At 38.0% G+C, this 27472-nt stretch overlaps 1 protein-coding gene across 1 annotated transcript in view; it reads left to right on the top strand.

Annotated features, from left to right (window-relative positions):
* FBXL13 (F-box and leucine rich repeat protein 13) overlaps window positions 1-27472 on the top strand; it is a 226959-nt gene that overhangs the window by 26931 nt on the left and 172556 nt on the right. The window contains exons 4-7 of the mRNA XM_036067480.2: window positions 3359-3426; window positions 4448-4602; window positions 6191-6300; window positions 8740-8907. Coding sequence (XP_035923373.2) covers window positions 3359-3426; window positions 4448-4602; window positions 6191-6300; window positions 8740-8907 — 501 coding nt within the window. The remainder of the gene's footprint in view (window positions 1-3358; window positions 3427-4447; window positions 4603-6190; window positions 6301-8739; window positions 8908-27472) is intronic.

Raw genomic sequence — 27472 nt, forward strand, 5'->3', positions numbered from 1 at the left:
AATAATCCAATTAAAAATGGGCAGAGGATCTGAATAGACTTTTTTTTTCCAAGAATGACATACAGATGGCCAGCAGATGCATGAAAAGATGCTCAACATCACTCATCATCAGGGAAATGAAAATCAAAACCACAATGAAATATCACCTCACACCAGTCAGAATGGTTAGTATCAAAAAACAAGAAATAACAAGTGTTGGTGAGGGTGTGAAGACAAGAGAATCCTTGTGCAATGTTGGTGAGAATGTAAATTGGTACAACTAATATGGAAAACAGTATGGAGGTTCCTCAAAAAATTAAAAATACCATATAATCTATTAATTCCACTTTTGGGTATGTATTTGAAGAAAATGAAAACACTAATTTGAAAAGATATATGTACCCTTATGTTTACTGCAACATTATTTATAATAGCCAAAATATGGAAGCAACCCAAGTGTCCATCAATAGATACATGGATAAAGAAAAGGTGGTACATATATATAATGGAATACTCTCCAGCCATTTGAAAAGAATGAGATCTTGCCATTTGCAACAATATAGATGGACCTAGAGGCTGTTATGCTAAGTGAAATAAGTTAGACAGAGAAAGACAAAAGCCAGATGATTTCACTTACATGTGGACTCCAAAAAACAGAAGAAATGACTGAACAAACAAAAAAGAGAACAGACTCATACATTCAGAGAACAAACCAATAGTTGCCAGAGGTGAGGTGGGTGGGGAATATGGGAAATGGAAGAGGGAATTAAGAGGTACAAGCTCTTAGTTAAAAAATTAATAAGTCATGGAGATGAAAAGCACAGGATAGGGAATCTAGCCAATAATATTGTAAAAATCTTGTATGATGACAGATGTTTTACTACACTAGTTGTGGTAACCACTGAATAATGTATAGAAGTTTTTCATTACTTTGTTGTATACCTGAAACTAACATTGTATGTCAACTATATTTCAACAACAATGATATATATAAATACATAAATGAATGAATGAATGAATGAATGAATGAATGAATAAAAAAATATTTCAAGACACTGCCCCTCCCCCCCCAAAAAAGTAGAAAGCAAGTTGCTGGAGCAACAGTGAAGACGTTGAGCAGTGGAAGCAGAACCGTGTGACTGAGCGTACCGGCATCTGTCTGATGGTTACACCGGCCAGAGGGGCTGCTGAGCCTCAGTTGCGCTGACACAGGCCTAGCCCCAAGTGGGGGATGGGGCTGTACTCGGCTTGAGCCTTGGCTGCAGGTCAGTGCCCCAGTGACACTCTCCTTTTTTTTTTCTTAAGATTTTATTTATTTATTTGACAGAGAGAGAGAGAACAAGCAGGGGGAGTGGCAGGCAGAGGGAGAGGGAGAAGCAGACTCCCCGCTCAGCCGGGAGCCTGATGAGAGGCTCAATCCTGGGACCCTGGGATCATGACCTGAGCTGAAAGCAGACGCTTAACCGACTGAGCCACCCAGGCGCCCCCCCAGTGACACTCTCTTAAAGCTATTTTCCCTGTGGAGAAAACAAGAGGATGCCAACAATGAAGAAAAATCATGGCTATTTTCATTCTATCAGTGTTTTTATTTATTTTTTTTGTTTAATCGGGAGAACAATATATGTGAAATTAAAATAAGAATTTAGGGAAAGGAACTCTTAAAAAAAAAAGGAATATTAGAATGAGAAACTCTTCCAGCATATAAATCATGGATTGATGAGGACTGCAACTTCTTTCAAGAATAGAATAGAAAGAACAGTTTTATGTTGATTTAAAGAGTTGATTATTAGAAAACTCGAGTTCAAGAGTTACCAGCTGAATTGTAATTTTTGTTTTCATTCATTTGATCTGTAATATGCTCATTTTTTAATGAACTATGCCATATTATTGTAGATATTTATATAGTACTTTCCAGGTTGTATCTTCTAAAAAAAGTTTAATCTTAGGAAATTTAGGGGCTAATGGCAGAGCAGGAAAATTGTATTGTAGATGAAATTTGTCCTTACTTCTGCCACTTCATTATAAATAATGTTGCAGTAAACATAAGGGTACATATATCTTTTCAAATTAGTGTTTTCATTTGCTTCAAATAAATACCCAAAAGTGGAATTAATAAATTATATGGTATTTTTAATGTTTTTTTTTTTTTTAAGGATTTATTTATTTATTTGACAGAGAGAGACACAGCTAGAGAGGGAACACAAGCAGGGGGAGTGGGAAAGGGAGAAGCAGGCTTCTCACAGAGCAGGGAGCCCGATGCAGAGATCGATCCCAGGACTCTGGGATCATGACCTGAGCTGAAGGCAGATGCTTAATGACTGAGCCACCCAGGCGCCCCTCCTTTCCTGGTTTTATCCACCCTGCTGTGATATCCCCAATACTCTTACTTTGTTCGTCTGGATTCCTTTCCCTTACGAAAATCAGAATTTAGTAAAAACTGACTTCAGTGATTTATGTTCTCCCTCACCACAAGCATAATTTACATATAATCTCCATCACGCTGAGGATTTCCAAATGTCACTGAACATCAGGCGGCCTCTGTTGTATGCCTTAAATAACTCCATGATTAACATGTGTATGTTGTATCTATGACCTCAACAAAGCATTTACAGCAATGTGCAAAGGAGAAAAACATTTGTCTGTGAAAAGTGGAATTCAGAATTCTGGCAGTTGGTAGAGATTTGAACCAAACAGATGTTTGGCCACATGTTTATTTATATGGCAAACAGGGTAGTGAAAACATGAGAAAAAATAACACCATTAGTACTTCACAGTACCATGTACATATAACAAATGTGTAATGTGACATTATTTTTACTCATTAAAGAATGTACAGAAGGTAATGCTCAGTTAGCTGTTCCCATATGTTAATGTATGTTATTGTGAATAGTTGCAAGTGATAGATAAATTTGCATCTCTTTCAGCATATTCCAAAATTTTAATTTATGTGGCTTTCCTATTACTTCTTGGTGAGGCATTCCTGTAAGCTTTTTTTTTTTTTTAAAGAAAATTTCATTTTATACTCTTGAGAAGGCAAAATCATTCAGTTTAATGGTGACCAGCAGACCCACAACTCTGTACTCCTACCAATACAACTGACAATAATAATAATACCATAGAACTTACTTAAAATGCTTTAAAGTAAATACAATACGATGAGAAAATTTTAAGCTGCGATTTTAACTTTTGAAAAATTGGTAGCGGACATACACAATAAAGTTACAAAATACATAATTGGCATGTAGTTCTTCTAATCTGCTCCTGTCTCCCTACTGCCCAAGGTAATCATTGCTCTCATTTTCCTCTGCATCTTCTGGAGTTAGCCTTTGCATTCCACTTTCTTCTAATGTGTGCTATTTCATTTATTTATTTACTTTAGATGACTCCAGAATTGATGATAAAAGCATGTACTTTTTATACCGGACATTTAGTAAAGACCCATTTTTGGTAAGAATGTGATTTTACATCCTATTTCTTTGTGTTTTTATTCTTAATATTCTCCATAGGAAGAACAACTCATTTTTGGCCAGTCGTTCTGATTTTATCTATGTAATCATGTCTCCACCATTTTGCATTATATATTTCTTTTATTTTTATTTGGCTTTTACTTAGTTAAAATATGTTCTTTACTTCTTCAAGGTATTGCTTTTTTTGAAAGTGTACGTCTATAATCCCTTCATCTGAAACCCTTGGAGATATGTTTTGAAATTTAGATTCCTTTTCTTAAAAAAAATTTACAAAGGTAATTTCTGCACATTCTGTGTATTATATAACATCTTCAGTGGTGTCTGGGGCAGCATGTTGGAACCAAACATATTCAAACATATTAGTATTTCTCTCTATATATTATATATGTATATAAAATGAAATGAAATGTATATGAAATGAAATTTTAAAAAGATTATGAATAGCTATGTGTCAAGTCTAGGGAGGTTTTGATGCAAAATTACTTTAGTTTTTAAATATTTATTTATTTATTTTTAAGATTTACTTATTTATTTTAGAGAGAGAGAAAGAGTGGGAGGGGGGAGGAAGGAGGGGCAGGGGGAGAGGGAGAGAGAGAATCTGCGCTGAGTATAGAGCCTGTTGTGGGGCTTGATCCCAGGACCCCAAGATCATGACTTGAGCCAAAATCTAGAGTGGGATGCGCAACCAACTGAGCCATCCAGGTGCCCCGAGGCAAAATTACTTTAGGTCAGGTCTAGTTTAGCCTCTATATAGGTTATGAAAAAACTTCTGAATTTCAGATCTTTACTGGGTTTTAGAAATGTAGCAAAGGGAAGTACAAGCTCAAAGGAAACACAGGACTAGCTAGAAATAAAACAATAACAATAATTGAACAATTTCTTTCTATGCTGTGAATTTTGAGGAGATAAAGGAGGTATTATTACTCCTTCTCCCTCTCCATTTATTAGTAATGTGTTGCCATAACGTCAAAATACTATTTTTCTGTATCTTCTGCCTATAGCACTTGGAGAGACATAGCGATACCTCTTATAAATGAAGATGAACTTCTGGCTGAAAAGATGGAAAAAGCAATGGAATATGACAATTTCAGACTTCAAAAATACATATTTCGTCTCTGGCACTCTTATACAGAGGGTCAAAAAAAACAACTTACAGGTAAATCCTAACATAGTAGCGGTTAGTTTTTGTATTCATTTATTCAAAGAATCAACACACTTAACAATTCATCAGTTGGTACTAGAGACTTTATCATGATGTCTAGAGAACTGTCATGAAATGTAAAGCCACTAATTAAATGTCTTACATTTAAATGAGATTTGTCTCAAAGGGTTTTATTGTAACAGAAAACAGGCATGTTTGAAATAAAATCCTGTGGGGATCTGTGTGATGTATGTACAAATATAAATATAAATAGGGATCTACTATCATCATTTTTACTCATAGAGAGCTGGTATATCACAGGTACCAAAATTGACTATTTCTTGTAGAGAGTTTTCCATTCTTTACAGATATTTCATTTAATGGATACATGAGGAAACAAAACGAATTTTCCTTTCCTTAAACCCTTGGTAGTTGTAATGAGTAGACAGGGCACGTACATGATCTTCGGAGCAGGAATAGGGAACTCCAGCCTTTTGCTCAGATTTTAGCCACTTACCGAATATTGGTTTATGGCTACTGCAAATCAGAGAATCATTTCCTCTTGATCAGTTACTCCTGGTACCTCAGTCAGAGTGAGCCCTCTGAGGGTTTGTTTTTTTTTTTAGGGAGGGAGGGAGAGAGAGCAAGAGAGAGTGCACACATGGGAGCATGGGGCGGAGGGGCAGAGGGAGAGGGAGAGAGAGAATCTTAAGCAGATTCCACGCCCAGCATGCGCCGGAGGCGGGGCTGCATCTCCTGACCCTGATCAGGATCATGACCTGAGCGGTACTCAAGAGTTGGATGCTTAACTGACTGAACCACCAAGGTGCCCTCTGAAGGTTTTAACATAAGATTGATGGGCCTCTAATTCTGAGAGGAAACAATTAGCTTCAGCTAAGAAGCCAATGCCCTCTTAAGCGGTGTCCCCAGGGCCTGCCGTAGTCATCCTCCTTCCTGGCCTGGCCCCTGTATTTGAGCTTTGGACCCTTAGTTAAAACATAAAATGGAGCAATTTATTTAATCATAGGGCATTTAACTAAATCAGAATACTACCTTATAATTGTATTTCTATGAATAAGTTTGGAAGTTCTGGTTTTATAAAGAACTGGTTTGATTTTAAAAAAATGATGTGTCATATATATATTGACGTGTTATTACATCTATTACATCTTAATATATATTTTTTAATTTTTAAAAAGATTTTATTTACTTATTTGAAAGAGAGAGAGAGAGTGAGCATGAGCAGGGGGAAGGACAGAGGGAGAGGGAGAAGCAGGCTCCTTGCTGGGAGCCCAGTGCGGGCCTTGATCCCAGGACCCTGGGATCATGACCTGAGCCGAAGACAGACGCTTAACAGGCTGAGCCACCCAGGTGCCCCTACATCTTAATTTCCAAGAGCAAAGGTGATATTTACAGGTTAATAAAGTTTCCAGAGTAAAGATCTACTGCTGTCAAAAGTAATTAATTTTAGATGTAATTAAAATCAAACAAAAACTGCCAGATGCAATATTGGTTCATATTATAAACATGATAGAATATTAAATACTTTGTTTTTTTGGAAACATCTTTATATATACACACTAATCTAATAAATTTTCTTTAGATACACTATTGCGGATGCAAAAGATGTGCTGCCGTTACAAGCTAATAGCTATCCTAACTAAATGGAGGGATAAAGCAAGACATAAGTATAAAAAGAGAGAAGATGAGCTGGTATGGTATCTTGGAAACTTAATTTTTTTAGAAACTAAATTTTGTCCTTATATTGATGTTGCCTCAGATAATAATGGTATGTGTGGAAAGTACTAAAATACTGAATATTACATACTTTTTTAAAAAAAGATTTTGCTTATTTATTTGAGAGAGTGCGTGTGTGTGCCTGAGTGGGGAGGAGGGACAGAGTGAGAGGGAGAGGGACAAGCAGACTCCCTGCTGAGTGGGGAGCTGGAGGTAGGGCTCGATCGTGGGGCTCGATCCCAGGACCCTGAGACCATGACCTGAGCTGAAGTCAGATGCTTAACCTACTGAATCCCCCAGGTGCCCCAATATTATATACTTTTGATGGGGTCTTTATTCTTTTAATTTGATAATTTAAATTATACTTCAGCTACCAAAAATATTTTCTAATAAATTCTGTTGTTTCATTTCAACTGTGAACATTGAGGAAAAATCATTTCAGCATTTTGTTTAAAATTATTGATAAAAATGAAGAATTTTGTTTAAGCAAGTGTTTAGATGGATATAGATATCTCAAATGGAAAAGAAACTATTTGATATGATAAAGACTGAATAAATATTTCTTTTCTAGATAAGATTAAATTATTATTCTTTTTTCAACATTCAATGTAATACATTTTAATTTTAATATAAATTATTTAAAAAATTACTAAATTGCTAAACTTAAAGGATGTGACACTTTAATTAAAGCAATTAAAACAGAGGGCCCAAGCAAATTCCTCCAAACTTAAAAATATCTCTAGTTTGCTTAAGCTATTAGTACATTATTACTTAATGTTGTTTTAGAATACTCACAGTAACTACTAGGATCAGACATAGAAAAATGGAATTTTTTAAGTTATATTACTTCGTAGGTAATGTTTTATCAATGGTCTTGAAATACAAAGTGGGGGTAAATAAGAAACAGAAAAATAAATCAAACTCCCTGTTTAGTAGTCGTCTCATCAAGGGCAGGATCAACACCCTCCCATCGTTACCTGGTTCAGATGTTGAGATTGGTGATACCATATACATACCAAGAGGGTATGCAAAGATCTATGCTGGAAACAGTGCTAGAGTCTGCAGAGGACACTGAGATTCATCAAGCACCTACTGGTATTGAATCGGTGTTCTTAGAGGATGTCCTCCAGCATTGGTGGAGTACATACATGTTCAGTGTTGCTGGTTCACCAGTTATACTTTAGGGACCACTGTTTTAGTCTGCTTGTTCAGTGTTCTTCTTTCTTTCTTTTAAGATTTATTTATTTATTTGAGAGAGAGAGAGAGAGAGAGAACGAGAACATTGCGGGGGGGGGGGCGGGATGGACAGAGGGAGAGGGAGAGAAAGAATCTCAGGCAGACTCCGCACTGAGCAGGAAGCCTGATGCGGGGCTTGATCTCAAGACCCTGAAATCATGACCTGAGCCAAAATCAAGAGTCAGCTGCTTCGCCGACTGAGCCACCCAGGCGCCCCTGTTCGGTGTTTTCGAACACTGTGCACTAAGCTAGCATTTTGACCCTGGCTCCCCCGGCGTCTGATCAGTGATTGTCTCATGGTGAAATAAGTAACCGTACATGACTAGTCTGCCCCTTTCACACCCCTCTTGAACTGAACATCCCTGAGGCAGTATTGTTCTCTTAATCATCCCCATACACTGGGCATGATGTTTTGCATGCAGTAGTTGATAGATATTAATATATATAACAATGTATATTATACATAATATAGTAGTATCCTTAATATAGATGTATATTCCATAGTTAATTGGGTGTTTAGAGAAAACATTTTCTTCTAGCTATGTGATTTCTTGGCCTAACCATCACTCACTTAAGTGGGTGAGGTGAGCAAGGCAGGTGTGTGCTGGGCGGAGAAAGCAGGGAACACTTCTGGGTGCTACTTCTCCAATGTGTACCCTTTCTTAGGCTCGTGTGTGTGTGTGTGTGTGTGTGTAACACTTATTTACCCTTATGGCTTTTTCTCGATTATGCAGTTTTAAGGAATGTATTCAAAGTTAAAATGGGGACATTTTGTAACAGTAAATCAGGCAAGACCCCAAATGCTTACCTCTAACTCTCCTTTTTTATCTCTGTGCTAACCACCTCCTTTCCATGGCCCAAATATCAGTTCACTCATTACCAGAGCCTTGACTCTGTGGGTTTCAGCTTCGTCATCGAAAGGAGGAGGTTGGACCACACCCTCGAGGTTGTTGCCTAAGCCGTTGATGTCTGACAACAGACGGAAATGATCGCTCATGCTCTGGTGGTCTAGAGAGTATTAACCATGCTGTGGACAAAGATTGTTTATGTAGCAGGGATAACAATAATGAAGAATGTTTATCCGGTGCTATCATGGTGTCGAGCACTGAGCTATATACATATTATCTCATTTAACCTTTACGACAATGACATGGAATTTGTCAATTATTTTCATGGCAGATGTTAAAACATGAACTTCAGTTACTGAAATGGAGAAGCAAGTTAAAACTCAAAGTAGTTGCTAAAGAAGAATCCATTTTTCCTGAACAAAGTACGTCTGAAACCTCTCTTGCAGGCGAGATTCCTGAATGTGACATTTCACTGTTACCCGAAAGGGTGATCTCACGGGTTCGTATGAATTCATGTATCGTAACTAGTCATTTTCACAGTGTTTATTTAAAGAGTGGTTTTATAAACCTTAGGTGAATGATGGAAATCCTATTTCAAAGAAACATGTTTTTTTACAACTAGCTTTGGGTTCAACTCATTTTTTAGAGGTCATCCTTTTGGATGGCTATAAGATGAATCTAGCAATCAAAAGTGGAGAAAGTAAAGCTGTAGGAAATAAGAAGGGAAGGAAAACATTCCTCCTTAAAGCATATATTGTCATTTAAGGTGGAACAGGTTTCAGATGCTGAAGCATTTACTTTTTCATCTTTAATCCCCTAATCTTTTAAGCTTCACATAATGCCTCCACTCTGGGATTTAAATGGGCTTGTGTTATTGAAACTTTCAGTTAGATAAAATATTTATACTATCTTTTTTCCTTAGATTGTGAATTCATAAAAAGAATCATGTAGTTACAGCTTACAATTCATTGAATTGATCTCTGAAAGATAAGCCATAATTCCAACTACTGGTTATATTCTCTTTTGATGGATAAGTAACTTCTTTGTGAGACTGCCTGATAAATGGTAGAAGCGCTGTAAAATATCACCTTATTCTGATTGATGGCGGCTTCACGTTATAAAATCCCATGTATTAAATACACACCACTAAATGTACAGAATTAAGCTCAAGTTATATTTGGGAACAAGGTATCTATGTGTCTATATCTAATCCTGCACTCCATGTATAGCATGGAGTTAGGATAAGGATATTTTCACCCATAATTTCCTCTTTATAAATTGTCTATCATATTTTGTTCATTTTTAAATTGGAATTCCTATAAGTTGCTTACTGGTTTGTAATAACTCTTTGTATATTGGTAATATCAACTCTTTGCCTGGAATATATCAGAGATTTCCCTTCTACACTTGATGTTTGCTTTCAGTTTTATCTGTACAGTCTTTCAATGAGAGAAATTTTAGAGCTCTATGTAACAAAGTCTAGCACTCTTGCCCTAATTATTTCTTTTTGTGTCATATTAATGTTATTCTTAGTTTTTTTTTTTTTTATAAGGATTTTTATTTATTTGGCAGAGAGAGAAAGAAAGAGAGAGAGCACAAGCAGGGTGAGCAGGAGAGGGAGAAGCAGGCTTCCTGCTGAGCAGGGCGCCCGAGGTAGGACTGGATCCCAGGACCCTGGGATCATGACCTGAGCCGAAGGCAGATGCTTAACCCACTGAGCCACGCAGGCGCCCCACTTAGTTGTTTTTCTAAGCCATATCACACTCTTTCTTACACCAATACAGCTGTTTTTTGTCTTTGAATTCCTATACTGTTCACTGCTAATGTTTGTTTACTTTATCAGTGGCTGCTCTAGGGTTTATAATAATGCTTTTACAATTTATCACAGATTACACCTTCACATAATTTTCTACCAGTTTACATATAAGGTAAAAACCTAGTAAGAGTACGCTTTCATTTTCTTTCTCCTGTGCCTCATGCTATTGTTGCCATGCATTATATTCCTAGGTGTTTATAAACCCTGCAATGTAATTTATTATTTTTGCTTTAAATGATCCGTTATATCTTATTCAGCATATACTTTTTTTGTTACTTATTTTATTACTGAAATGTAATTAACATACAGTGTTATATTAGTTTCAGGTGTACAATGTAATGATTCAACGGTCATTACTTAGTGGTGGTCACAATAAGTGTGCTTTTCATCCGCTTTATCTATTTCACCCATCCCTCCACCCACCTCTCCTCTGGCAACCACCAGTTTGTTTTCTGTATTTAAAAGTCTGTTTTTTTGTTTGCCTTTTTTTTTTCTTTGCTTGTTCATTTGCTTTGTTTCTTACATTCCACATATGAGTAAAATCACAATGGTATTTGTATTTCCCTAACTTATTTTACTTAGCATCATACTTCCTAAGTCTATCCATGTTGTCAAGATCTCGTTCTTTTTTAATGGCTGAGTAATATTCCATTGTATGTATACTACTTCTTTATCCATTCAACTAATGATGGACACTTGGGTTGTTTCCACATTTCGATTATTGTAAATAATGCAATAAACATAGGGATGCATATATCTTTTTAAATTAGTGTTTTCATTTTCTTTGGGTAAATACCCAGTAGTGGTATTACCGTATCATATGGTAATTCTATTTTTAATTTTTTTAGGAAATCCATACTGTTTTCCACTGTGGCTATACCAATTTGCATTCCTACCAGTAGTGCACGAGGGTTCCAAAACTTGTTGTTTCTTGTGTATTTGATTTTAGCCATTCTGACAGGTGTGAGGTGATATCTCTTTGTGTTTTGATTTGCATTTCCCTGATGATCAGTGATGTTGAGCATTTTTTCATGTGTTTGTTGGCCATCTGTATGTCTTCTTGGGTGAAATGTCTGTTCATGTCTTCTGCCCATTTTTAAATCAGATTGTTTTTTTTGATGTTGAGTTGTATAAGTTCTTTGTATACTTTGGATATTAACCCCTTATCAGATATATCATTTGCAAATATCTTCTCCCATTCAGTAGGTTGCCTTGTCATTTTATTGATGGTTTCCTACACTGTGCAAAAGCTTTTTATTTTAGCATAGTCCCAATAGTTTAACTTTGTTTTGTTTCCTCTGTCTGAGGAGACATATCTAGAAAAATGCTTCTATGGCCGATGTCAAAGAAATTACTGCCTATGTTTTCTTCTAGGAGTTTTATAGTTTCAGGTATCACATTTAGGTCTTTAATCCATTTTGTGTTTATTTTTGTGTGCAGTGTAAGAAAGTGGTCCAGGTTCATTCTTTTGCATGTTGCTGTCCAGTTTTCCCAACACCATTTGTTGAAGAGTCTGTCTTTTCCCTATTGTATAGTCTTCTCTCCTTTGTCATAGATTAATTGACCATATAAGCATGGGTTTATTTCTGGACTCTATTCTGTTCCCTTGATCTATGTGTCTATTTTTGTGCCAGTATCATACTATTTGCATGCTATAGCTATATAATATATCTTGAAATCTAGTATTGTGATACCTCTAGTTTTGTTTTGGCTGTTTGGTGTCTTTTGTGGTTCTATACAAATTTTAGGATTATTTGTTCCAGTTCTGTGAAAAATGTTGTTGGTATTCTGATAGTGATTGCATTAAATCTGTAGATTATTTTAGGTAGTATGGACATTTTAACAATATTGGTTCTTCCAATCCATGAGTATGGAATATCTTTCTATTTGTTTGTGTCATCGTCAATTTCTTTGATCTTTCACCTCCTTGGTTTATTCCTAGGAATTTTATTCTTTTTTATGCAACTGTAAATGGGATTGTTTTTAATTTTTTTTTCTGCTATTTCATTAGTGTATAGAAATGCAACAGATTTCTGTATTAATTTTGTATCCTGTGACTTTACTGAATTCATTTACTTGTTCCAGTAGTTTTTAGGTGAAGTCTTTTGGTTTTTCTATATATAGTATCATGTCATGTAGAAGGAAGGAAATAATAAAGATTACAGCAGAAATAAATGAAATTGAGACCAAAAAAAGCCACCAGCAATAGAAAAGATCCATGAAACCAGGAGCTGATTCTTTTTTTTATTATTTAAATTCAATTAATTAATAAGAGCTGGTTCTTTGCAAGGATAAACAAAATTGATAAACCTTTCACCAGACTGCTCAAGAAAAAAAAGAGAGGGGCGCCTGGGTGGCTCAGTCGTTAAGCGTCTGCCTTCGGCTCAGGTCATGATCCCAGGGTCCTGGGATCCAGCCCCGCATCGGGCTCCCTGCTCAGCGGGAAGCCTGCTTCTCCCTCTCCCACTCCCCCTGCTTGTGTTCCTGCTCTCACTATCTCTCTCTGTCAAATAAATAAAATCTTAAAAAAAAAAAAAAGAGAGAGGACTCAGATAAACAAAATCAGAAATGAAGGAAGAGATGTAATGACCAGCACCACAGAAGTACAAAGGATTATAAGAGAATATTGTGAGAAATTTTATGTCAACAAATTGGGCAACCTAGAAGAAGTGGATAAATTCCTAGACACGTATAACCTTTCAAAACTGTGTCAGGAAAAGAAATAGAAAATCTGAACAGACTGATTATGAGTAATGAAATGGACTCAGTAATTAAAAACTCCCAATAAACAAAGTCCAGGACCAGATGGTTTCAGAGATGAATTCTACCTAACATTTTAAAAAGTGTTCATGTCTGTTCTTCTCAAACTATTCCAGAAAATAGAAGGGGAAGGAAAGCTTCCAAATTCATCCTATGAGGCCAGCATTACCCTGATACCAAAACCAGACAAAGACACTACAAAAGAAGAAAACTATAGGCCAGTATCTCTGATGAACATAGATGCAAAAGTCCCCAACAAAATATTAGCAAACGGAACCCAACAATACATTAAAAAACATTCTCCATGATCAGTGGAATTTATTGCAGGGATGCATAGGTGGTTTAATATTTGCAAATCAGTCAACATGATACATCACATCAACAAAAGAAAGGATAAAAACCTCGTGATCATTCCAATAGATGTAGAAAAAGCACTGGGAAAAGTACAACATCCATTCGTGATAAAAACCCCCAACAAAGTGGATTTAAAGGGAATATACATCAACATAATAAAGGCCATATATGCGAAACCCACAACTAACATCATACTCAATGATGAAAAACTGAGAGCTTTTCCTCTAAGATCAAGAACAAGACAAGGATGTCCATTCTTACCATCTTCATTCAACATAGTGCTCGAAGTCCTAGGTGCAGCAATCAGACAAAAGAAATAAAAGGCATCCAAATTGGTAAGAAAGAAGTAAAACTTTCGATACATTTTACTTTTAACAATCTGAAGCTTATAGACAAGTTACCAGTACCATCTGAAGAACTTTTCCTAAGCAGTTTGAAAGTAAGTTGCTGATATAACACCTCATCACCCCTGACTACTGTTGGTTTAGTTCCTGTAAACAAGAGCATTCACTTAGTCAACCATCAAAATCCTCAAACCCAGTTCAGGTTTCCCCAGTTGTTCCAATAACGTCCCAATAATGCTGATGGATCCGGTTTAGAATCACACATAGCAATTGGTTGCTATGTCTCCTTATTCTTCAGTTTGCAACTGTCCCTTAGTCTTTAATTTTCATGACCTTCACATGAAGATTAGGTCCATTTTATTGTGGAATATCTCTTAATTTGAGCTTGTTTGATGTTTCTTCAAGAATATACTCAGGTTATACATTTTCATTAGAAATACCACGGACATCATGCTGTGCTCTTCCCATTGTATCAAACAGTGAGGAGATTCAGATTTGCTTATGATTGGGGACGTTCACTTTGATCACTTGATCAGGCTTCTCCACTTCAATTCAGTCACCCCCTTTGTAATTGATATGCATGTTATGGCTAATTTAAAATTATATAAGTATTCCTATTCATTTAAGTTTGTTTGTTTATTTGTGTCAGTATGGACTCCTGGTTTTCCATTTTATTCGTGGGTTATAATCCATTACTCTCACGATTTATTTTGGTGCCCAAATTGTCCTAGATTTGGACCGAGTCAAGCTGCCTTCTGTGTCCTTTTGATACGTAACCATCATTTCTTCAGTACTTCCTTCCTTTAGAGCACAGCATGCTGTCCTAGGCTCATCTCGTGCTTTCCCTGCCCCACCACGGATAAGTCATTTCTCCAAAAGTCCCTAAATCCTTCTTAATGGAACTTGTACATAGAAACCGAGATTTGAGCCCTAGCTGTGTTCATTGCCATTGCAGTGGCACTTCTCCTTATGCCTTCTCGGTAGAAAGAACGAGAGACTGTAGGTAGCTACATGCATATGCACATTTACTTCCATGTCACCGTACTTCGGTATACCCACACCTAAATTGCACACAGATACTTCCAGTTTTAATTTTGCACCACAGGGCTCATTCTAGTTCCCTCTCTTCCCATATTTGCAATGTCCTTCTCCAACAGTGAGAATCCTAGCCTTCGTTATTCTGAATATCTTTACTTATTTGGCCACTCCCCCTGTGTGTCACCAGTCACACAGGTTGCTGCCACTATCCCCTCCCTTCTTCATCCTGCTCAGGCTTTGACATCCCTTGCCAGGCCACCCTCTTATGAAGAGGCCCCCCTCACACGGCTTGGGCTCTGACACCATGTGACAGTTGCCTTCCCCCCTGTATAGTTTCCTTATTAACTTTGGGCTAAGACACACTATACTGAGTGCTTCCTAGGCAGATGCCTTCCTTGTCCTACACAGCTCTGAAAATGCATGCATAGGCTGTCCCTCCTTGGGGATGCCCTTCTTACATGCATAGGCTCTATCGCTCCATGCCGTCTGCCCACACGGAGGCACGCTCCACAGCCCATTTGGCCCCTGGTATCTTACACGGGATTTTCTTTCCCTGGTTCACCTTCTTTGTCCTACTCAGGCTCTGACATCCACTCTGGCTTCCTCTCGTTAGGAACACCTCCTCATCCCTCTTAGGTTCCAACATTCTATGCTGAGATAGCCTTCCACATGGATGGATGCCCTTCGCACCTTGCTTATTCTCTCACTGTCTGCACTGGGCAGATGTCCTCTTCTTGGGCCTCATTTCCTTTGGGCTTCAATAGCCCAGAGTGAGCCATGCTTCCTCATTTGCCTTCCTTTTTCCACTTGGGCTCTGAAATTCCATTCTGAGCCATACTTTCTTAGGAACACCCCTCCTCACCCATCTTGGGCTCCAAAACCCTGGGCAAGGTGGTCCACCGAGTGGATAGTCCTTTATAGACCCTAGTTCTGATATCCTGCTCTGGGCCAATAGAGCTCTTCTGCACCTTCACCCTGGCATAGATGTCTACTTTGCTTAGACAACTTAGTATCTTTCCACAGGTCATTTAATTTCTATTAATTTTTAGTTAGCTTCTTTTTTTCTTTCTGTGCTTCATTTTATTTATTTATTTTAAAGATTTTATTTATTTATTTGAGAGAGAGAGAGCACAAGCAGGGGGAGGGGCAGAGAGAAGAAGACAAGCAAACGCCCTGCCAAGCCCGATGTGATGAGGTGCTCGATCCCAGGACCCCGAGATCATCACCTAAGCCGAAGGCAGATGTTTAACGGACTGAGCCACCCAGGTGCCCCTGTGCTTCATTTTAAATAGTGTTTATTGCTCTGTCTGCAAGTTCGGCACAGTGTATACGAAACTGTCTATAAAAGCCATTAACTTCTGTCTAAATCACCTGTAAAGAGAGCATTAGTCACCAAAATTGGGAAAAAAAAAAAAAGGCACCAACAATTTGTGGAATAGATAACCAGCAACACATTGCTGAATTTTGAAGATAAGATGAACTTAGCATGTTTTCTAATTCTTACTGGCTTTCGTTAATCTCCTTATTCTTCAACTACTTTAAAAGGAAAAAAAAATGCATGTAGTCAATCTTGACTTTAGAAGCATCTCAGAAAGAGATGGAGGGAGAGAGGGGAAAGGCACAAGAAGCAATAATTTGCTCATATTGTATAGCAAGAAAATCATTGGTCATTAGTAGCATCTGGCTAGTTTTATTGTAGGGCTTTTTGTTGTTATTGTTGACTGCCTCTCCCCAAAAGAATAAATAGTGTTTGCTTAGTTTAAAAAATGCAGTGTCTAATTTGCTATCAAACCCTTCCAGTGAACTTTTTCACTATGGATATTGTATTCATCTCCAGAAGTTTTTTTTTTTTTAAGATTTTTTTTTTTTTTTTTTAATTTGACAGAAAGAGACACAGTGAGAGAGGGAACACAGCAGGGGGAGTGGGAGAGGGAGAAGCAGGCTTCCCGCTGAGCAGGGAGCCCGATGCGGGGCTCGATCCCAGGAGCCTGGGATCATGACCTGAGCCGAAGGCAGATGCTTAACGACTGAGCCACCCAGGCGCCCCTCATCTCCAGAAGTTTTATTTCGTTCATTTTTCAAATTTCCACCTCTCTCCTTCATTTTTCTTTGAAATCCTTAAACATTTTTTATAATAGCTGCTTTAAAGAACTTTCCTACTAGTTCTGTTACCCTGTAATTTCTCTGTGTGCTTGCATCTCTTATTTATCTCTTGGTTATGTGTCAGATTTTCTTGCTTTTTACAGATACAACAATTTTTTATTACATGCTGGATATTGTCTTTCTTTAAGGAACGTTGAATCTTGTTTTGATAGTCAGCTAATTTACTCGAATATGAATTTTCCCAGCTTATATTTAAGGTTTGTTAAAGAAAATCTAGAGTAACTGTCACTTGAAGGCTAGTTTATCCTTACGCCTACTATGTGATCTTTCTGGGTCTTTTTTGAATGCCCCAAGAGCTCAATGACATGTCTCCACTCTGATTTGTTTCAACTTGTAAATCTCCCAATCCTGTATGAACTCTAATAGTTGCTCTGCTTACAGATCCCTGGTAGATGTTTTGTCCCTGGTAGCCATTTTTTGTCCAGTCTCATGGAGTATCATCTTGCACATACACACAGCTTAGAATGCAGTCAAAGATGCAAGGATCCCTATGCATACTTCTCAAGCTCCTTTTCTGCGGGACTCCCACTTTTCCAGTACTCTGCCTATAAATTCCAGCAGCCTCAATATCCTTGAACCCCATTAACTATTTCCTTGGCTTAGGGAGACCACCTTGTTCTCACCAGCAGCTAATAAATGCCTCTAGGAAGAAAACTTGTGCTATCATATGGTCACTCCATTGATTTCCCTTCTTCCAGAGATCACAATATTGTGATACCTCTTGTCCAAAATTTAAAAGCAGTTGTTTCATATATGTTGTCCATTTCTCTAGCTCTTTATGGTAGGAGGCATAGTCTGGTACAAGTCACCTCATCATGGCTGGAAGTAGAAGACTGTTGATGGTTTTCTGAATCTACATGGTATTCAGCCTTAATGGCCCCAAACCGTGCCTGTCAATCCTTTTATGGGTCTCCTTCTTTCATTTCTTACAGAGACTATTTAAGCTTTTGTTATGGACTGAATGTTTGTGTTCCCCCCAGATTCCTATGTTGAAGCCCTAATTACCAATGACTGAATTTGGAGATAGGGCTGTGAAGGTGAGATAGGTTAAATGAGGTCATAAGGGTGGGGTCTCATGCAAGAGGGGGGTTGCCCATATAAGAAGAGTCAGAGACACCAATGCTCTGTCTCTGCCCTGTGAGCACACCGCAAGAAGGCAGTCATCTGAAAGCCAGGAACAGAGCTGGCTTTCCAGCTAGCCAGGAACCAAATTAACCAGAACCTTGATCTTGGACTTCCCAGCCTCTAGAACGGTGAAAAATAAATTTCCATTGTTTAAGCCACCCAGTGAATCATATTTTGTTTTGGCAGTCTGAGCAAACTAATACAGTTCTTCTTCATTTTTCTTATGACAAATCCCACACTTCATCGCCCCTCACCTTCACTTTCTGTCCTTCTTCACTGAGACAATATATGCCATCAGGTAGGAACTCCTTCAACTTAATTCCTGACCCCCTTCCTCAGTCCTGTTTTCCTGATCTCTTTGCCCTTTTTTTCAAATGTACCATCCATACCCACCTTTGTTTCCTTTTCTGTTCTCAGGGGTTTTGCCTATATAAGGTACAGTATTGATAGCAGATGCTTTTCTTTAATTTCTGCCACAGGTAATGATGCCATCTTATTTTCAGATCATTATCAATATCAGTTTTGAGTCAATGAGGAGTAGTTGACAGAGAGCATAGTTAACTTCAAATACAAGATGGTTTTCCAACACAATTTCTGTTGCTTCTTAACCAAGACACTCAATGGTCTACGCATACTGAATCATTTTTGGATGTCTAGGACTATGTCTTGTTCATGTTCCCTGATTTATAAGCATACAAAAAATTTATCAAGTGAATGAATTTAACATTTAAGAAATTATTGTATGCTGCCCCAATTCAAGTTTAAGAAAAGGTACAGATCTGTAATAAAAGTATCAATATTTTCCCCAGGCCATTTCTTTTGTTTGTGAAAGTCAGTTCTCTAAACAATTATTGACAAGTAGGCGTAAAAGGTAAGCTTTCAATAGCTATAAAAATACCCATGCCGGTTGAAACAGAAGAGAAAAGGGATCAAGTTTTGAGAGATCTTTAGGCTTCACATTTTTTCAAGAACACACCATCTTTTCTTATGGGCCTCCATATGGATGATTTAAGGAAAGCTTAAAAAAATTTGATGTCTGTAGTTTTGGGAGGTTATTGACTGCAAACTCTTCAGTATGCTCCAAAGTAGCTATTTTATTTTATTTATTTTTTTAAAAGATTTTATTTATTTATTTGAGAGAGAGAATGAGAGAGAGAGCATGAGAGGGGGGAGGGTCAGAGGGAGAAGCAGACTCCCCGCTGAGCAGGGAGCCTGATGAGGGACTCGATCCTGGGACTCCAGGATCATGACCTGAGCCGAAGGCAGTCGCTTAACCAACTGAGCCACCCAGGCGCCCCAAAGTAGCTATTTTAAACATAGCGTTCAGGTTTAGTAATTCTCTAAGGTATGAGCTAGTACTGCTTTCACCTACCAATATAAGAAAACATGACTGATGGTGGGGCTTAAAGAAATAAGGTCTTATTTGTTTCCTATCATACAAAGTCCAGAGGAAGGCAATCCAGGTCTGGTCCTCCACAACGCCATTAAAAATGGAATTTTTCTGTTGTTTCGCTCCACAATCCTTAGCACCTTTTTGCTTATTGTCTCATGGTTGCAAAATGGCTACTCTACCTCCAGCCATATCTTCACTCACCAGGCCTGAAGAAGGGGAAAAATCACAGTGGTAGGAGGCAAAAAGGTTGGCCTATTCCTGTTTTGTAGAAAAGCCAGTTTCCCCAAGACCCCACAGTCAAGACTTTCACTGACGTGTTTTAGGCTAGAACTTTGTCACTAGGCCATGTCTAACTGCAAGTTGCTAGGCAGGAGGGGACTTTGAGTGGGGACTGGGTGAGTTACAACAGATAAGGAGCAAACAAGTATTTAAGAAGTCAGTACATAATTGCCGCAAAGGAATTCTGGTTTAATGCTCTTCCCTCTCCCAATTGAGAGAAGCCAAAAATACCAGTTAATGAAGAACACAGCATCCAAAGTCAGCAAACCATCTCATAAAGTGATCCAGGGCCTAACAGAGAATTGTATATGGAAATTTCAACACTTATGATGAGCTATGAACTGGCCTGTTTTCTCATAAGAAGTGTTTTGGTTTGATAATACAGAAGAAGTGGGTTCATGTCCTTCCTCATCAATTACTAGCAATATTATGTTAGGCAATTTCTGCCCTTTTGGCATTTGATCTTTTTTTTTTTTTTAAGATTTTATTTATTTATTTGAGAGAGAGTGAGAGAGAGCACAAGCAGGGGGAGCAGCAGAGAGAGAGGGAGAAGCAGACTCCCCACTGAGCAGGGAGCCTGATGCGGGGCTCGATCCCAGGACTCTGGCTTAACAACTGAGCCACCCAGGCACCCCTTGGTGCTTGATCTTTAAAACTTCCCTGCTCTCATGTCTCTGGCCAAACTCTAAATTTAAGGAAAAGAGTTTATGTTGGGTTACTTGAAGTTTTAGAACAATCAAAGTCATTGCCAGTTTTTGCATTTTACATATTACTTTCTGGTATCATGACATGAGGTTATGATCAGGCTTCCCATCCCTTCTTCTACCCTGATTCCCACCCACTTCCATGTGGAACGATATATAGCATCTTTTTGGGATCAGATTTGTAGACTCTGCCACAGTGTTCAAACCATATCATGATCTAGAAAAGAACATAGAGATCTCTGTGTTGAGCTTTTACCTATTTCAGGAGCTGAGGATCTAAGAAATTAAATGACATCTCCAAAGTCAGACAACTACAAAACTGACCAGAACCTGATTTTGCTAATCTTGGCTAAAATTATTACTCTATACCATTCTGTTTATTCTTCCTGGAGAATTCTAAAGAAATAGAATACGTACATGAATATTTTACTTCTGAGACAAAAAAGGAATGGAACCATTTATATCTGTTCAGTTGTATTACCCTTAAAAGTATATGAATAACATTTTTCTTTTCCAAGTGACTAAATCTTGGTATGACACTGAAATACAGCATGATTTTTGGATATTCTCAAATTTTTTCCCAATCAAATAAATTGTCAAGAATGTCCATTAAAAATGCAAAGGTAATAAAAGAGTGAATTTATATAATAGTGAAAAACTGGAAATTAAAGAGTCTAAGACTCATGTCTTGAACAGTTGGGTTTGCTAAGCTTATTGATGCTATAGATTTGCAAAGTTGATTTTTTAAATCATAGTTTAAAATGGCATCTAATTTGGTGACTTCTCTGGTCAATTTATTCTCACTGACTTGAGGAACAAAGATGTTAAAAGCATGAAAATGTAATGTGAGTTGGATCTAACTTTATTTAGTTTTTGAAGGTGTTGGCTTTTAAAAGAAGTTGAAATTTGTACAATTTAGGTTGCCTAATGTTTTGAAGGAATAATTGAAAACAGCCACCTGGAATGAGATGCAATTTGAACTTACTTGGAAAACACACTTACACCACAGGCTTGCTTGTTAGGTCCAGTTACATCAACCCATGAAAACAGGTCAGGTTCTGTTTTACAGCCATTTTCCCCAGTATCATTTACCCATTGGGAAAGGCTGCTTAGTTAGCAGATGGTAGGGCTAATACACTATCTCTCAAATTCAGAGCTAGCGGGAGGGTTGGCTAAGATCATTTTCCATGAAAATGCAAGATTGGTTTTTTGTTTTGTTTTGGGATGTGTGTAGTTTGGCAAGCAATACAGAGACAAGCCTTATGTTGATGAATTTGGAAAGTCTAAATAACATAGTTAGGCAATGAATGCAGTTGTCTTAAAATACACAATTTCTTGATTAGCTTAAGAATATAAGTAGTGTCTTAGGGCTACCTTTCATTTTAAATAGCTATCATATTTTGTTTGTTTGTAACAGATAATAGAACGTGAACTAGCAAGGAGTTCTAAAATCACCTTCAGTGTTGATGACTCATCTTCTCACTTAGAAAACAAAACAAAACAAAACACCCAAAACCCTGGATAGCTATTAAAACTTGTACCATGTTGCAGGAGAAGAATCAGATGGTTCAGGCCTGTTGGATTAAATTACTTAGAATTGTAAAACAAAAGATAATTCTCAATGACTTTTTGAATCCATGTTTTGATAACCTCGGGGGTCAGTATGACCTCAATTCACTGAAGCAGAGAGTGGTTCCAGGTTTCATAGGCATGTACTATGGGAACTTCAGATGATGGAAGGTTCTAAAGCCTTGCTCTATCAAGGAACTATGTGTGTGTTGGCTCCATCTGGGGTGTGGGCGAAAAAGCAGATGGAGCAAAACATCTAAAAATTGTTTTAGGATCAGCTTATTTTTGGTGGAAGACTGCTCTGGTCCATGGGCCTTGATTTTGTCATGTCTGTTCTAATCAGTAATACTAAGTTAAATAGTTTACAAATGATTTTCCTATAAAGTTTTAATGACAAGTTGTAGAAGATGCTACATTAATTTTAGCAGGAACCACCTTTGTAAAATGATACATCATTCCTAAGATGAAGAACTACTCCACAGAAAGAGGCAGCTACTTGGAAATGGAGAGTGTGTGCTCTGGAGTGGGGGTGGCCCGTCCTGTCACTAGCTGTGTGACCTTGGCCATGTTGCTTAATCTTTTTGTTTTTAAGTTGTCGCCCTTGTAATGGGCAGATAATTAAAAAAAGTCTCTCCTGTATTTGCTATTATGAAGATTAAATGAGTTAATACATATGAAGCACTTAGAACGATGCCCAGCATATAATAATTTCTTAGTGGAAGTTACTATTATTGATATGTTGGAGTTAGACGTCTGAATGATGGAGAAACCATGGAATAGGAAGTCACGGAAGACCAGGTTCTAAGCTTAGGCCTGCTGGCTCTGTTAGCTTGCTGACCTCCCACAAGGCATCTAACTTCTCTCAGCCTCAGTTTAAAGACTTGGAAAATCTCTAGCAGAGTATGTACTTGTAGTTTCTTCTGTAAGATGAGAGGGTGGGTTAGATGGCCTCTCAGACCACTTCTAGCTTTAGACATCTACGGCTCTTGGATGGAAACAAGCATCCCAGCAGAGGAGAATATCAGGGGTGAATGCACAAAATCCTAGAGAGTGTTTCACCCACGTTCATGCCCCTGTCCCGAATGCTTCTCCACCCCACTATTAGCTCGATTTGAGCCTTCTCTTTCTTTACGTCTCAGCGTAAATGTCACCCATCAGAGAGACCTCTCCTGACGACCCAATCTAAAATCAGTGTCTGCTCTAAGGCCTTATTCTTTTCCTCCATAGCACTTGTCATTGTAAATAGCTATAATTTTCAATAATGTGCTTGTTTTTTACCTGTCTCTTCCACTAAAATATATGCTTTTTAGGTTCAGATATTATACCTGTTTTGATTACTTCTTTACCCTCAGCAACTAAGAGATTGGCACAAGCAGGCACTCAATCAAGATTTCATTTCATTTATTGAGCAACGATACTGGATTCCTACCAAGTACGAAGCTCTGTCTTAGGTATTGGGGAGATAGCAGTGTTCTCATGGAGCTTATAGTTTTGTGTGAAGAAACAGCGAACGAGTAAACAAATGCGCAAGAACATGTCATACAGAATTAAATGCTATGAAGAAAAGGAGTCAGGATAAGGGATGACTTTACTAAAAGGAACACCAAAAGCAGAGGTAGCAAAAGCTAAAATAAACAAGTGAGACTCATCAAACTAAAAAGCTTCCGCACAGTAAAGGAAACCATCAGTAAATGAAAAGACAATGCACTGAATAGGAGAAAATATTTGCAAATCATATATCTGATAAGAGGTTAATATCCAAAATATAAAATATCCAAAGGCTAAGACCCTTGAACGATATAGGATTTAGGGGCTCCAACCCCCTTGTACTTGAAAATTCATGTATAACTTTTGACTCCTCCAAAATTTACTAATAGCCTATTGTTGACCAAAAGCCTTACCAATAACAACACAGTTGACTGACACATATTTTGTATGTTATATGTATTATGTGCTGTATTATTATAATAAAGTAAGCTAGAGAAAAGAAAATGTTATTAAGAAAATCATCAGGAAGAGAAAGCACTGTACTGTATTGAAAGAGTTCCACATATAAGCAGGCCCGTACAGTTCAAACTCATGTTGTTGAAGGGTCAACTGTATATAAAGAACCCATACAACTCAAGAGCAAAAATCAAACAATCTGATTAAAAAGTGGGCAGAGGATCTGAATAGACATTTTTCCAAAGAAGACATACAGATGACCAACACACATGAAAAGATGCTCAACATCACTAATCACCAGGGAAATGCAAATCAAAATCACAATGAGATATCACCTCACACCTGTTAGAATGGCTGGTATCAAAGAGACAAGAAAAAATTAGTGTTGGAGAGGATGTGGAGAGAAGGGAACCCTCATGCACTGTTGGTAGGAAAGCAAATTGGTACAACCTCTATGGAAAACAGTATGGAGGTTTCTCAAAGCATTAAAAATAGAAATACCACCTGATCCAGCAATTTCACTTCTGGACATTTATCTAAAAGGAACGAAATCACTAACTTGAAAAGACATATGCACCTCCATGTTTATTGTAGCAATATTCGCAATAGCCAAGACATGAAAACAACCCAAATGTCCATCAACAGATGAATGGAAAAAGAAAATGGGGTAATATATATATTCAGCCATTTAAAAGAAGGAAATTGTGCCATTTGCAAAAACATGGATGGACCTCGAGGGCATTATGCTATGGGAAGTAAGTCAGAGGAAGACAGACAAATACTATATAATCTCACTTATATGTGGAATCTAAAACAAACAAACAAACAAACAAACAAAAAGAAACAAAATGAAAAAAACTGAACTCATAGATACAGAAGACAGATTGGTGGTTGCCAGAGGAGTAGTGTGGGGAGTGGGCAAAATGGGCAAAGGGGGTCAAAAGGGACAAACTTCCAGTTATAAAATAAATGTCATAGGAATATAATGTGCAGTATGGTGACTCTAGTTAATAATATTCTACATATTTGAAAGTTCCTAAGGGAGTAGATCTTAAAAGTTTTCATCACAAGAAAAAAATTCTAACTGTGTGGTGATGGATGTTAACTAGATTTATTGTGGTGATCACTTTGCAATATTTATAAAAATGGAATCACTGTGTTGTACACCTGAAACTAATATAATGCTGTATGTCAATTAGATCTCACTTAAAAATAAGAACGACTGGAGTATGCTACTCTGTCAGGGGAGGCTTCTCTCTGTGGGATATTTGTTGAAAGAATTGAAAGAAAAATAAGGCCAAGAAAATGGGAGAAACGTTTCAGGGGTGGTTGGGTTGTGGATATGGGGTGAAGTCTGAAAACAGAAGGGGCTTTCTCTAAGAATGAGCACAAGGATAGCATCGATGGGAATGATACGTGGACTATAAATGACAAATGAACAAACAAAACAAAACAGAAACAGACACATAGATACAGAGAACAATCTGGTGGTTGCCGGAGGGGAGAGAGGAGGGTGGAGGTATGGGTGAACTAGGGGAAGGGGATTAAAATTTCCCATTATAAAATAAATAGGACACAGGGATACAAGGTACAGCACAGGGAATAGAGTTAATAATATGTAACAACATTGTATGGTGACAGGCAGTAGCTAGATTTATTGTGGTGATCACTTTGTCATGTATATAAATGTTGAATCACTGTGCTCTACACCTGAAACTAATATAACATTGTATGTCAGCCGCACATCAATTAAAAAAAAAACAACTACTCATTGCCAGTGCACGCACACACACACACACACACACACACACACACACACACACACAGAGGAAGGGAAAGGACCCAAGTGGGAAGCAAAGTGTTAACAGAATTCTGGGAGCAGCACTCTGTGGAGTGAAACAGTGAGTGAGGAGCCTGATACGATGTCTTTGAGCCTGAGTGACTAGAGGGGTGGGAAGCTCAGAAGTATTAAGTCCAGAGCAGAGCGAGGTTTTTACTGATCTTAAATGCGTGACTCATACCACTCAACACTTATTCCTGACTCATGCTTCTTGTCTTGCCAAGTGTTTTTCTTTCCATACCATACAATGTTCCATTGAAATGGTTGGTGGAGTCTAATTCATTTTAGCAGTTTGCCATCTGTTTTGGATGGCTTATGATCTGCGCTGAAGCAATTTACTAATTAACTCAAGAGTTTGTGTTTTATGTTCAGAAGACAACTCTCCTTTTATTGCACCACAAGGTAAGATTAAATAGGAGAGAGCTCTACCCTGCTCCTTCTCTGTGCCTTTCCTGGCCCCATCATCTTAAATTTCTTGGTCTTCATTGATTTATTCCCTGATGTCTGTAAATGTATTCAACTCACTCCTTTAAAACATTTCTCAATCCTTCTCTCGAGTTAATATTCTATTTTTCTCCTTATATATGTTGTCAAACTTCTTGACTTTACATCCCATCTGCCCATTGAGACACTCAGAAATTGCTTTTAAACAGTCTCGACCTGGGTGTTCCAAAGGTAGAAGCCAAATTCATCATCTCCAAAATAGAACTCATCATTTCCTTCCTCCAACCCTCTCTTTCTTCTATATCCTGTTTCTAAATGAATGGCATCTCACTGACTCAACTGACCTAGGTAGAATTTAGGAATTACCTTTGACTTCTTTCCTTTATCCCCCACTGCATATTCTTTCCTTTTTTAATTTGTAATCTCTCTTACTGTCTCCTCTCCATTCTCTTTGGCACTTATTACCTATCAGTGACATTATCAAAGCTACTTAAATGGGGCTTCCAGCACCTACTCTTGACCTTGACTTCCCAGCTCATTTTTCATTTGCCCCCCAGAGCTGTCTTTTTAAAGTCGCATTTAAAAACCAGATTTTGTTATTTATTTATTTATTGAGTGGGGGGAGGGGCAGAGATCTAGAGGGAGAGAGAGAATCTCAAGCAGACTCTGTGCGGAGTGCCAAGCTGGACGCAGAGCTCAATCTCATGACCCTGAGGTCATGACCTAAGCCGAAATCAAGAGTCGGATGCCCAACCACTGGAGCCATTCAGGTGCCCTTCTAAAGTCATTTTTATTCACATTCCTTTCCTGCTTAAAATCGCTGACTCACCATTGGCTTTATCATGCCCCCCAGGGCCCTTCACGTTCTAGCCCTTCCCTGCCTCTCAGCTTCATTCTCCACCATTTCCCCACAGGAATCCTTGGCTCCAGTCCTGCTAAGTTACTCCCATTACCCAAGTGCAAGGCACTCCCTCCCGCCATTAAGCCCCTTCTGCTTAGAGCCCCTTCTCATCTTTGACTGGCTCACTTCTGCTTGGGCACAGCCAGGTGTCAAATTTGCTCTTCTGTCCTCTCCCTTAATCTCAGTTAACTACCTATCATATGTGTTCCTAGAGGTCCCGAGGCACTTCTTTACTGTCTGTTATAATTTCTTAGTTTCTGTTTTCCTCTTGGACTATAAGTGCCTTGAGGATAGGGACAGTGTCTTACGTGCTTTGAATTCACAACCTCTAAATGCTCAGTAAATGTTGGTTGAATGAATGAATGAAGAACGATTTTTTTGCTCTTTCAG

This window comes from Halichoerus grypus, chromosome 12 (assembly GCF_964656455.1).
Source record: "Halichoerus grypus chromosome 12, mHalGry1.hap1.1, whole genome shotgun sequence".
NCBI lineage: Eukaryota > Metazoa > Chordata > Mammalia > Carnivora > Phocidae > Halichoerus > Halichoerus grypus.